Raw genomic sequence first — 13,417 nt, 5'->3', positions numbered from 1 at the left:
GATCCAAAGCTTGCTGTTACAAAAGGGATTTCTTTTTTAAATTTTGCATTAAGCTGTATAAACACAGAAATCAGACAGAAGCAGGATTTTACACACACAGACAATGTCCCAGTGATTCTGATGAACAGATACCAGCCTGAGCAACCTGATGTTGTCATACTGTTGTTTAAACCCACAATGTCCTCATGGAGAGGACAAAACACCATCCAGCTGAGAGGGGGTAGAGACAGATCTTCCTCCTTTCTATGCAAAAGTCGTCAGCTCTCTCCTCCAACTGGGAAAAATTTGCTATTTTTTTATTAAACAATCCCAGTTAGTCCTGGAATTTGCAGCACTCCAGGAGAGCAGTGTAAAATGTCAGGCTACATGTGCTCCAGCAAAGGCAGCCCTAACAGGAAGGGGCTTGGGCACATTGCCATTTCCCTGAAAGAAATCCTAGCCCATCATGTGGGGGATGTGCCACATGGCAGAGAATACCAGAAAAGGAACCTCCAGATCTACATGGAAGTCAACATCATAGATGTGGCACTTGGGGATGTGGTTTAGTGGTGAACCCGGGAGTGTCAGGTTAGTGGTTGGACCTGATGATCTTAGACGTCTTTCTCAACCTTAGTGATTCCATGACACTATGATCAGTCACCATCAGGCCACACAATGCTGTCCAGCTTGGCTTTGGCCTTGACGATGAACTCACTGGAGGCATCAACAAGCGGAAGCCGTGGAGGTCCCATGGGAATGCCAGAAACAAAAGTCATTACAGCTTTAGTCTGTGCAACACCAAAACCTGGGCAGACAAAAGCAAAATCAGGACATTTGCAGACCACTTTCCTTAAAGCAGCCTCAATACAGGTGTCCAAAAAAGCAGCAGCATAGATTTTCTGTGTAATCCAGCATCAACCAGGCTTCAAGCACTTCTTGGAAGCAAGAGCAGTGTAATTTAAAAGAGGTAACTGTGCTTGCAGACAGGAATGACACTGCAGTAAAAATTACACCTACTTACTAAACTTATTCCTATGTAGGAATCCCCCAATTCAGACTCACACAGAGCCAAGCCTTGGCAGTGACGACATCCTGCCCTCTGTCTATAGATCATGACTCCTTATGTACTTCTGGAAATTTAGTGTTTCCCTCTTTATCTATAAGGCTAAAAAACAACGCAATTCCTCTGACTTTGAACCCAAGAAATACAACCAGGCTCTAAAGCTCGGCAAGATTCATCAGGGCTTGCATATGTACCGCAAACAAACAGCTCTCTTCATTAAATGTCTGATAGAATTTAATTTAAACATTTCCTGTCTGTTTCAGTCTCCGACACCACTCTGTTGGTTTTAATTGCTCTTTATATTTAAACTTGATTTTGTTTCTAGAAATCATGGTTTTTTAAAATGTTTTGGCCTTGTACAGCCTTCAACAATATTCCTGTTAAATTACAGCAAGGCAGGAGAGAGAAATATCAGAACTGTTGTTCTACTTGGGCACCACCATTTCAGAAAAATTACTGTAGCAATAAAGCTAGAAATGAGCTTTTGGCGGTGGAAGGAAAAAAACCTAACAAAAAAACCAACCCACAGAAAGAGTCAGGATAAGAACAAGGGTAAATCACAGAGTCACAGTTTTAAATCTGTGAGATTTCACAGCAGAAGGAAGGAAGGGAGAGTGGAATCTGTCAGGGATGCTTGGTCAGCTCCCTTTGTTCAGCTCCCAACTGCTACTAAATTGGGAAACAGCAGATGCAACAGTTTTTCACTGCAGTATCTTTCAGGAAGGAAGTTCTAAGAGTACAGCTATATGAGAGTTTGAGGAGCACCAAGTTTGCACTTTTAGACATAATGAGGAAAACAGGCAGTGTTTACCCTGTTTACTTACCCAGTTTGATGACAAAGTTGAGAAATTCCCCAGTGAGAAACTAGAAAAGACCGATAGTAATTTATTAGCACCCTCAAATTTGAAAGTGTAAAAGCATCTAAAGCTACTATATTTATATCTGATATAACTGTTGCACAGCTTTGAGAAAAGCCCTTGGCCACCTAGCCAGTCTCTGGGAAATACTAATTGAATTCCAGTGGAATAGGGGAGGGATACCACAAATGTTCCATAAAAACATTGGGTACAGATTGTATACTGATGGCTCAGAACTCCTCACAAATCTTCAAACTGCCCAAGACCAAAAGGGGAGAAGGCAGAGCTGATTTGGGACAGCTTTCTGCCCTACATCACATAGGCTATTCCCAGAATATTCCTAGTCAAGGGGCTTGGCCACTGTGGGTTTGTTCCAGTAAAAAGGCCAGACCGTTGCCCACTTGCATGGATGAGATTAGAGTTGAAAGGTAAGTGAGGCAGGTCTTGGTTAAAAGGTAATAAGGAATGGTCAAAAAAGTGAGGAGGGATGAATAACAAAAAGCGGGGTTGGAGATGAAAGAATTTTTCTTTAATAAACCTGTCTCAGAAAGGATGACAGAACCATATGGAGGACAGCCACAGAAAAGCTCAAAGAGGAAGCAGGTTGCTCCCAGTGAGGCCCAGGAAGATGCTTTACCTGATACTTCTGTGCCAAGGCAAGGTCTGGCTTTGCAAAGGCTTGCAACATCAGATTGGTTTGTCGGCCCAAATAGTTGTATGTACTGTCAAAAAACCAAACCAAAAATAGAATTGGTAAATGCAAAGGAGGAACTTAAAACCAGTGAAACAAAAGAAATGACCACAGGCTTTTGCTGTTGATATTGTCATTATTATGAGAAAAATCCGTGCAATCTATGTGTGGTGCAACCTACTGTCAAGCATCTGAAGTATGCCAAGCTCCATGGAAGAATTAGAGAACAGATTTCTCTTCCCAGTTCTTTCCAAATGGAACTGCTTTTCAAAATTAAAAATAAAAAGATATCATCAGGCAATAAGGAAAGTCAATCACTTAGTTTTCCAGCTGCTTGTTTATTTAATGGATTGCCTAGAGAGAACACAGATATCACACAGTAATTCATCCAATCAGCCTGATATGAGGGGCAGATAAATTAGAAATTAAACTCAGCACAGCTCTTTTCCTCACACACTGCTCATGTGAACTAACAATTTTAACCTCTCTGGGTTTTGGTTCCTTACCCAGTGAAGATAGAAGTGATTACCTACTTCAAAAGTTGCCATGAGGATAAAAAATGCATTGAAACCTTTGTATCAGCTTAGAAACCACAGCAGTAATTACTCAAAGGAACATACTCTGGGATCCTGGGTTATATGACTGTCCCATCACTAGGACTGGGGCTAGATTATGTGTCTGTTTGCCTCTCTACATCCCTATCCTGCAAAATCCTCCATTGCCATGACTGAAGATGGTCAGGGAAATACTATGCAAATAGTGGAAGATAAAACAGCACAGTGGATGTGTGAGGCGAAGGAGTCCAAGCCATACTGACCTTCCAACTGCTCCATTTGCCCCTACTGCCAGTGCACCCAACAGTTGCTAGTTTGGGGTGGAGGGAGAAAAAAAAGAAAAAAAAATTTATTTCATGTAATAAAATCAAGGCAAAAAAGGGGTAGTAGGAGGAAGCAGTGAAACTGCCTTGCACTGAGTGTCCAGGGTTACTTCTTCCCCAAGGCTGAAGCAAGAGAGTGCCTTAAGAAGAAATTACTTTTAAGAGAAGCTTCTTACCTCATCCACCCCATAAAGAAATTCAAACTCCCCTGTTTCATTCTTGTTTATGCACTGTGCCAGGTCCAGCAGGTCCGTGTCACTGAACTTCACACCCTGGAAGTTGGGGATCTGTGCTTTTATCCCATCCAGCAGCTCTTCCACACGAACTGTACAGAACAGCAATCTCATATGAGAGAATGCAGGCCTGTTCTGGAAGAGTTCCCTGCCTTGCCCCCGAGAGAAAGACTTCATATTTTACAAGTTGTTCACTTTCAGCCTAAGCCTATTAAACTATACGGCTCTAAAACAATGACTAATACAACAAAAAGTAAGACTCTTATACCAGATCAGAAAAATTTTAGGAATGAACTGGCAACAACACCTTGAAGACTAAATATAAATCCATGCATTCAGAAACACCATATAACCTGCTGTCCAGAGCAAATAACCAAAGATCTGTACTCTGTACTTACTCTTCACACCCGTCAGAGGAGGAATGTGATAGTAATAAAATGGAACCTCAGGGGCTTCAGATGCAATCTTCTGTAAGAAAGCAACCAGCTCATCTAGAAGGAAACCATCAGGTATCCCGTAAGAGAAGGAGGCTATCCATAGGGAGACACAGTTCAGATTCACAGCACGGGGGCTGTGGAGAAGTCTCAGCTTGGGCACCACACACAGCAAGTCATACAAAACCCTTCACATGTCATAAAACATTAAATGTGACATAAATCAGGGGAAGACCTTAAGAAAGGCAAAGACAATACTTCTTTTAAACCAAACCCATTTGAGTAGCTCACACTCATTCTTACAAGTGTAACTCAGGCATGCTCTCACATGTGCCAGACCTGTGTGCCAAGTAGTCTCAGCAGGATCACTTGTGTGTAACAGAGGACAAAGGATCAAGTTCATGTTCACCTCCCTGGGGTATTCCTTGGTGAGGATAATGAACCAGGTTTTGGACAACTTTTTTTGCACCATTTTAGGAATCAAAGAGTTGTTATGGTTGACATTCTTCCCAAGAATCTTGCTCATTGCATCCTTCACAGATCTTTTTTCTCATTGACACAGAAGGAAGAAGAATGGCAAAAACCACCGCCACCCTACTCTCAGCGAGGTTTCTGCTGACTTTTGTGCTGTTCCTCTGTGAGTACCAGTCTGATTGCCACTGATTGTGTCCTGGCTGTCACTATCAGCCATTCTGGCAACTTACTCTGGTTTCTTCTGGTGCTTTCATATGAACATTTCCATTCAGAATTCATTCAGACAACTTCTAATATTTCTTTTACAAACCTCCACTTCATGTGGTTCTTTTTTGTTATTGTCAGGATCTTAAGGACAAAATACTCAGTTTTCAGTTTTGAGGTAACCTTAGACAGAACCAAACCCGATCACCTCAGTAACAAGAGCCACAACTGTGTATCAGCAGTTCCTCAACTAGGTCAGTGCCCAGCAAGGGTCAGCATGGAACCAGCTGCTTCCTAGTGTGGCCCAGATCAAACATGAACCCCAAACTATCGATTCAGAACACAGACTAGTTAACTAGACTATTCTTTCCAAAAGCAACTCTTCTTTTTACAAAATGGTAACAAAATACATCCCAAAAGACATCCTTCCCACTTCTTACCAGGACAATTCTGCTATCTATCATCTTTAAAAAATGCTTCTTGCAGGTTTTGCTTTTCCATTACAGTTGTGCAAACATTATCATCAGAATATTTTCCAAAGAAAGTAGATGGCATTAATCCTTTATCTATTAGGAAGGTTGGGAGGGCAATAAAAAGGCCTTAGCAATCACATCTACTCACCTTTGTTTGTGGGTTTGAAGAAGAAGGGGGCTATGACAGCAATGCCACCAGCACCTATGACTGCTGCATGTCTTGCCTATAAAAGACAGCATGGAAAGCATCTGAGGGTACATCTTCCTCTATTTATCACACACAGAGTGAAAAATATCATATACACACCAGTTCTTGGCACTCTGGTAGATTCAGTGCTCCCACATGAATGATCACATGGTCCAATCTGCACATAAAAAAACAAATTCAGAAGATTTTGGGGAGGTTTCAGTGATGGTGGAAAAACTACCAGGCTGCCAAAATGTAGCGGGTTGAGTTCGAAACCGGGCGGAAACACCAATTAAATTTAGTGGTTTTGGTTCAAAATATTCATTACTTACTTATTTTCCTTCTGTGAGATAAGAATTAGGAGAAAAAGCAAAGCAGGCACAAACCTTAAACAGTTGCAGTACAATGAAAGAGTTTTATTACTAATAGAATTAAAAGTAAAGAGAAAATAACAAAACAAAATTAAAGCAAATCCCCCCCCCCAGCACTTCTCTCCTTTTACCCAGCTCACACAAGGGATAACAGAACATGGGATGTTAGTCAGTGTTGCAGTTCTTGAAAAGTCTCTCTCTTATGCTTAAGGAAAAAAGGGTTTTCCTTCAGTTGCACGTGGTTCCCAAACTGCCACTAACAGCAGATCTGCCCGAAAACAAACAATCTGCTGTGTGTAGAACATCTCTCCCATGAAAAAATCTCACAGTTCCTTCACACTACAAAACATGGACCATCACATGGGGTTATTCATCTTTTTAAGGATAAGTTATTTTGGCCTGCACACAAAGGCTTTTCTTCGCCACAAGTCTCTTAACAGTCTCTTACTACTTCTATATAGCCTGGCATCGGCACTCTCCATAATCTTCATAGGCCACACGAGGATTCTCCATCCCCCCATGTTCTTCAAATGGATTAAAGAGACAAACAGTTTGTGGTATTACAGTTTCTTACCACGGCATGCAAGAAGGTTTTTTTTAAGCTACGCGCCAGAATCGCGGCACCGCCCTCTTTTCTCCCATCGCCATGCTCAGCTCCGTCCCATGTGACTCACTTTCTCTTTCTCTCTGACTCTGATGCCGCCATGTTGAAGGGTGTTCCTGTTCAGGCTTTACGGTGGAGAAAGCCTCGCTCCCTCTGTGCTGCTGGCTGCGTGGTGTCCTCTTCAGTTCAGCATGAAGTGTGCTGGCTGCAGACAGGAGGCTCTGCCGGCTCCCGTTGACTCCGCCGGCTCCGCATGGAGAGGAGAGGGACCCGCCTGTCCCCAGAAGCCGCGCTGGATGGGTTTAGCTGTGAGCAGTCCATGGCTGGTTTTAGCTGCCTGCGGCTCTGGGACAGTCCCCCCGCAGCAACCCAGGGTCCGTGCCGCAGCGTTGGGAAAGGGGGAAAGGGGCAGTGGCCCCGGCCCGGCCCAGCGGGGCCGGGAGGCTTGGAGCCCCCCCACCTCCCAGCAAGTGAGCTCCGACAAAAAGGGGAAGTCCCGCCTTTCTGTGCAGTTTAAATATGTAAATTGTGAGAAGCGTAATTGGTCTTAAAGACTGTCCATCAACTCAGGGTCAACCCAATACACAAAATGACTCGCTTCAGCCCAGGTAGCCACAGAACAAGAACCGAAAAAAGAGCTGAGCCTGTGTTGACCTGATGAGCAAAAACGTGGGGAAAGTGCTGACAGTGACAAGCAGCCAGTGATGGAAGAAAAACATATTTGTAAACATCAATCACATATGACTTCTTGCTGTTGTACTTGCAAGGCTGTCAGGAGAGATGAATCTTAGCATTTTATTAGGAAATTGAAATTCAGATATTGAGAATTTAAAAGCGAGGCTGGGAAGAGTAAAGGAAATCAAAGTATATCTTTACTTTCTAAACCTATTTCTCTGCAAACCTACCAGAAGAGTTCAACCTCACAGCAGCACCTTTGACTGCTTGTCTGCTCCTGCCAAGGGAATCCTCCATGTTCCAGTCCATCAACCCCATTGCTGTTTTTCTCCTTTAAATCCACAAGATATGGATATAAAGGCTATGGATCTGAAGGCTGTGATCCTTCACACCAGTTTATTTCTGCTCATTATTCTTCTCCCCCAAAACACCTCCTCCTCTGCACATCCTCTGACCCAGCATCCGAGAGAAAAGCAGAAGTGAGGGATACAAGACTATGACAGGTACAAGAAAGGGAGAATGAAGCTGCAGTTGGATACACAGATGCAGATCCAGATTAAATTCTTTCTTCTGACACTAATTTTGCTTCTTTAGGGAAGCAGTTAAGCACTCGACACCTCAGCTTCAGTCACACCAAATAATGTAATACATTAAAAGGTTCAGAAATGCTCTTTATTTGTATTTGTTCTCAAGACTAAGCAAACTGCACAGCCCTTCTTTTCCAAGCCCCTTCTCGTTCCCCCACTTCTCAGTGTACCAAAGAGGACTCTCGGAAGCTCTCTAAGCAGGAGAAACAGACATCAGCTAACTGGCAGTGACAGAAACATACTTCTGTGATAAAGGAGCTGGGGAACAAAGCCCAACAACAAAATACTAAAAAAAAAAAGGCATCAGCAAACTTGGTTTTGCAATCAGGCATTATAACACAAGATCTAGAATCCCCCATTCCCTCTCAGTTACTTACTTGTCTTTTCCCTGGCACATCCATTCTTCTGCCAACTGCTTCCTCTCCTGGATGCTAAGGGACAGGCCTTCTCCTGTTGTGCCATTTACTGTTTCAACACAACAAAACACAACACACTGGCTGAGGCCTCACCTACACACACAGGTTTCACTGAAGACAAGAAGTAACATTTTGGAGTTGGGAAGAATCATTCAGATCAGTCTTCTCTGTCAACACATTATCCATTCATCTCTGGAATGTCACCTTATGAAGGTACTTTATTTTATCCCTCACAGAAATAGGGTGTGGGCAAAACTAGATGCCTTAAGTACCTCTTGCACTCTCTCCACTAGTGAATATAAATGGTTAGGATGATCCCACATCCACATTCCCTCCCACTACAGCTCCTATCAGTTAAGATATCACAGGATTCCCATCCAGGCAAAAGGGCTGTAATGCAGTTTCTGTCAAAAAACACTTACCAAAAACGTTCTTCACATTCTGCTCATTTACCAGATAATCCACATACTGACGAATCACTGGGAGGTTAATTTGTCTGCAATAAAAGGAACCACAGCAACCATTAAGTCCCCACCCACAGTTATTTTAAACTTAGTGATTAAGAAACCAAAAAAAACCCCATATATTTTGAAGCCTTGCATTTGTACAAACACAGATTACCCAGAGGTAAGAAACATTCGACATTTATTTAACATCTGAGGTAGCAGCTCAGCCTTGAATTCTCTCTTCCAGTTTCTCTTCCTCCTGACAAGTAGTTTGCTGTTCCAAACTTTTTTTCACAGCAAAGAACTTTTTTTGGGAGATATGAGAGAACAGGAAGAACTAAAACCTTTTTCTCTTTTGAGAGAAACAGGAGTCCTCTTGAGAGCACAAACTTATTTGTGCAAGTGCTGGCAAATGGTTAAACTGATGGATGGTTATAACTGCTGGATACAGAGAGTGAAACGCCATCCCGCTGGATGTGACTTTGACCTCTCTCTCTCATTAAAGGATGAGGAGAGTGTTGGGGTTTAGGAGTTCTCCTTTTTTTTCTTTCTCTTAAAGAATTGTCTCCCATTTTTTGTTGCTAAGAAACAATAACGACCTGATACTTAGAAGAGACAAAAGAAGTTTCTACGGGAAGGGGGGAAGGGTGCGGCTGGCTGCCCTTTTAGCTGGGGGGTTTCTCGTGGAGGGGCAGAGATACCTCGAGAATTGGGCTGGGGAAAAGGGGTTGGGTGCAACTCCTAGCTCCCTCTTTCCTCTCTCAGCATTCGGAGGGCAAGGAGGTCGCAGTTGCTGTGGGAAGAATTCACCACCACTGCGGGGTTCTGTCTTCTGCTGTCTTTGAAAGGAATGAGGCACTTGTCTTTACAAACAAGCTGTGGGCCTGCTGGAAGATAAAACTAGTACTGAGAGATAAAAGAAACAATGGGAAGGGTTCCACTGATTGATGCATGGAAAGAAAGAGATATGTCTTTACAAATAAACTCTAGGTCTGCTGATAAATGAAATTGGATATTGAGAGATGAAAGAAACAATGAGAAGAACCATAAATTCCATAAGAATTAAAATAAAGGGGGGGTTATACATTAGAAGGGAGTCTTAGGTGTTTTGGGAAGTCTGTACCTCTCAAGTACCTCAGCCAATGGGGAAAGAGAGAGGGAAATGCAGTCGGGAAATTAGGATAAATAGGAGGCTGCACCCTCCAAAAATTTGAGAGACCCCAGGGGAAATGCCCCATGACCTCTCCCTTTATTCGAATAAAGTAACAGGACTCCTCTGTCTCCTTTTTGGACATAAACCTCTGGTGTTTGTGGATTAATTTTCCTGACACCTTCTACCGTGAGTGGAGCTCTGCCCATCAGAGCAGCCAGCCGTTACACTGGGACCTTGTTACCCTACCTCACCAAACAAAGGACCCCTTCACCATCTGCTCAGGTGTCTCAGGGGAAACCCCTGGATCCCCGAGCCCCTTTCCCCTCCGAGGGAGTCTTTCCCTCTGCCATGTTCAGGATCTGGGCTGCTGCTGCCCACCCCGCCCTCCCCCCGCCATTCCTCTGCCACTGTTCCGGGTTATTCGCTACACCGTAGTCCGCAGCCCCTGCCTGCCGGAACACCTCGCAGTTCCAGCTACAGCCGCCGAGTTTCTGCTGCCTCTTGCTTGCTGCCCCGGGTGAGCTCGCCCTGCTGTTCCGGCTTGCTGCCTCCGAGGTCCCTGCCGCAGCTCTCTTTGCTATCCAGAGGGCGCACCAGGATCGGCTGCCCCTGGGGGTCCGTAAAGAGAGCCCCCTTTCCATCCCTGTTCGCCGGCTGCGTCCGCCATCACCGCGTGGAGGGACGGCCAGCCCCGCCCCACAGCGCCCCCTGCAGGCGATGGGGAGTCACCGCACCCACCCTGCCCGGCCGGGAGCCACCAGCGCCCCTGGCGGCCGCGACCGCAACTGCACCGGGGGGAAAGGGCCTAAAGAGCGGCAGGAGACCGTTCACTGGGTTTTCTGGTTCTGTTTGTTGTTGCTGCCGTTGTTGTTGTTTGTCTGCCTTGTTTGTTGTTGTTACCATTGTTGCTGTTTGTTTGCCTTGCTATACATATATACTAGTAAAGAACTGTTATTCCTTTTCCCATTTCTTTGCCTGAAAGCCCCTTAATTTCAAAATTATAGAAATTCGGAGGGAAGGGGGTCATATTTTCCATTCCAAGGGAGGCTCCTGCCTTCCTTAGCAGATACCTGTCTTTCAAACCAAGACAGAAAGCAACAGCATTCCCTGGTAAACAGGGGAAATAGAATTCTTGGGTTATCTTCTCTGCAAGACAAATTTATTTTGTTTACTAGTGTGTAATATTTCACTGTTGTTTTCACTTGTCATAAATACAGACCAACCCTGCGGTCTGGAAGTCAATTCTGATGCCTTGATTGGTTTTACACAACTCAAAAATCCATAGATGCCACCCCAGAACATATCTGACAAGGACCATGCAGTTAAGGCAGAGGGCTCAGGTCACTCTCTAAATACCATGTTGCAATAAATCTGAGTCATAATAAAAAATAAAATCAGAAATAAGTTTCCTTTAAAGCAAGAATCAAAGCAGTGACTGCAATGGAATGAGTTCCCTGACTGGGATGGAGCCATGTTTTTCAGCACTTAAATAAAGTTCACTTTTGGAGATCTGTACTAGCAAATCTCCACTGTCTCTCTCAAGTGTGTACAGATCCTGACACATCCCCCATGAGAGCTCAGGGTTCTCTGCTGACTCCAAACAACTCAGTCTTGCAACATCAAAATGCAGTGTTTTTTGCTTCTGTTTGCCGCCCCTGCTCTGAAGAAAGCTGAATTTCAAGTTTCAATTTCATGTTATTCTCAAAACTGTGCTGTCCTTGCAGCACAATTTTCTTCAAGTTTAGACTAATTCCATGCACATGTACACACACATGACTGCATGCATGACTTAGCTAAGGTAGAGAGAAGTCTAAAAGGCCTTCAGATTCTGACAATTATTTTCTAGCTCTCAAGAACTCTTTTTAACTAGGACTGCAATTTTCCTTAACAAACATGAAAATGCTGCAATGCTCCGCACATGTAACTGTACTATGATTTAATTTGCACCTAACAAAGCAACAGAAAAGGAGATATGAGACTGATCCAAACTCTCCAAACCCAGACCCACAGCACGTGCTAGCAACAGAAGGAAGCAGAGACAAGGGAATCTCACTCTAGTCCTAGTGGGACCAATTTAGTAGTTCCCCCAATCCCATCAAAGATCTGATTTAAAAAAAAAAAAAAAAAAAAAAGCAAGCAGATCACCTCCAAATAAGAAAGAAGGAAAATAAGGGTAGAAGGAAACAGTAATCAGTACAATTTTGACAGCTCACCCATCCGGAGTCATTGGAGTGATGGTAGCAGCTACAAGACCCTCTAACTTCTTCCGGGGTGTCATTGAGCTGTTTGGAAAAAAAGGTGTAAAAGCGATTACCAGCTCTGTTCGAGTGCTTCTGTGAAAGGGTAAAAACCTCACGGGCTGTGCATCAGAGCCCGCCAGGCAGGGAGCGTGGTTCTGCAGAGATGTGGGCTCCGAGCCATTCCCGAGGGAACGGATAGCGGGGGGGCGGGGAAGGGGGTCCGCCCCGGCCCCCCCCTCACCTCAATCAGCCGCGACAGCGGCTCTCGGGGCCGCTCTAGCGGTGGTGCGGGAACGGCCGAGAGGGCAGGAGGCGGAGACAAGGGCGGGGGCCGCGGCAGCAGCTGACGACTGACTCTGCGCAGCCAACCCTGCTCAGCCCAGCCTCTCCTCGCCTAGCCCAGCCACACCCTCCTCATCGGCTTCCGCATGTCCAGCCGATCTCCACCCAGCCTGCCCTTGCCCGGCCCATCCCCTGCCTGCCCCGCCCATGGGCTGATAGTACGGCCGCGACCTCGGTGGAGTCCTACTGCCGACGCTTTGTGCAAGAGATGAGGCTAGTTTGGGTTATTCATCACTATATGCAAACTTCAAGATAAAAATAAATAAACGAGTCTTTAAATATTAATAACAGGATGGAGACAAACATAAAATCTTGGAATGATTTGGGTTGGAAGAGACCTTAAAAGGTCACCCAGTGCCACCCCCTGCCGTGGGCGGGGACACCTTCCTATCCAACTATGCCAGGTTGCTCTAAGCCGTATCCAACCTGGCCTTGGACATTTCCAGGGATCCAGGGGCAGCCAGCCACAGCTTCCCTGGGCAATCTGTGCCAGGGCCTACCAAACCTCAAAGGGAGGAATCTCTTCCAAATGTTGTCCTCTCAGCCCTGCTGAGGTGCTGGAAGCACTCCCAATAACAGTGCAGTGTCCCTGTTCTGGGACACATGGACAGATCCATGTCCCTGTGTGAGAAAGGCAAATGGAGCTCAGGCTTTCTGCTCCTCACATGCAGCCCAACATGTGGTTTTACCAGATGTGTACCATGTCCAGCATGGAGTGTGGGCTCCATGGCAGTTGTGCTGTGCACAATCCTCCCCATCCTACCAGAACCACAGCTGGGCCAAGATTCAAATCTGCTCCCAGTAGATCTGACCAACGGACTACTAGCATCCTATAAGACAAAGTACTGCCCTGAACAGATTCATAGCAATAAACTTTCAAAAAAAATTTTAAAAACTGTCTTCAGTGTGCACTTTCAGATCTTCCATTAGAGTGTGTTTTGAGAGCACCCAGCACCTGCAGAGAGAACAGTTGTGTGATCCAGGAGTGTTGGAGTGAAAGCTCCTCTGAACTCAGGCCCAGAGGGAAGCCAAAACATAGGGGTTGAATTAAAACCTTTGGACAAGCTGAGATACATGAAGCCACACCAAAGTGAAATAGAAATATAGATTT

General features: G+C 44.9%; 1 protein-coding gene across 2 annotated transcripts; it reads right to left on the bottom strand.

Moving 5' to 3' along the window:
- Positions 1–271: 271 nt before the first annotated feature.
- On the bottom strand, positions 272–12,316 carry NPL (N-acetylneuraminate pyruvate lyase). Of its 2 annotated transcripts, XM_042033968.1 has the most exons (13): positions 12,206–12,316; positions 11,938–12,006; positions 9,273–9,410; positions 8,548–8,621; positions 8,087–8,174; positions 5,593–5,650; positions 5,434–5,509; positions 4,099–4,191; positions 3,644–3,792; positions 3,408–3,454; positions 2,537–2,621; positions 1,867–1,906; positions 272–784 (listed from the first exon to the last, which is right to left on the bottom strand). In XM_042033968.1, exons 2-13 carry the CDS (start codon positions 12,000–12,002, stop codon positions 633–635), a joined length of 1,065 nt encoding a protein of 354 aa, XP_041889902.1. In that variant the 5' UTR covers positions 12,003–12,006; positions 12,206–12,316; the 3' UTR covers positions 272–632. The 2 variants fall into 2 exon arrangements, with proteins under 2 accessions (XP_041889902.1, XP_041889903.1); XM_042033969.1 differs by lacking the exon at positions 9,273–9,410.
- Positions 12,317–13,417: the final 1,101 nt, after the last annotated feature.

The sequence above is a fragment of the Corvus kubaryi genome, unplaced genomic scaffold (assembly GCF_017639235.1).
Source record: "Corvus kubaryi isolate FWS band 111438036 unplaced genomic scaffold, C.kubaryi_AGA036_p1.0 37361, whole genome shotgun sequence".
NCBI classification, from domain to species: Eukaryota; Metazoa; Chordata; class Aves; order Passeriformes; family Corvidae; genus Corvus; species Corvus kubaryi.
This window is presented reverse-complemented; position numbering and strand designations above follow the sequence as displayed.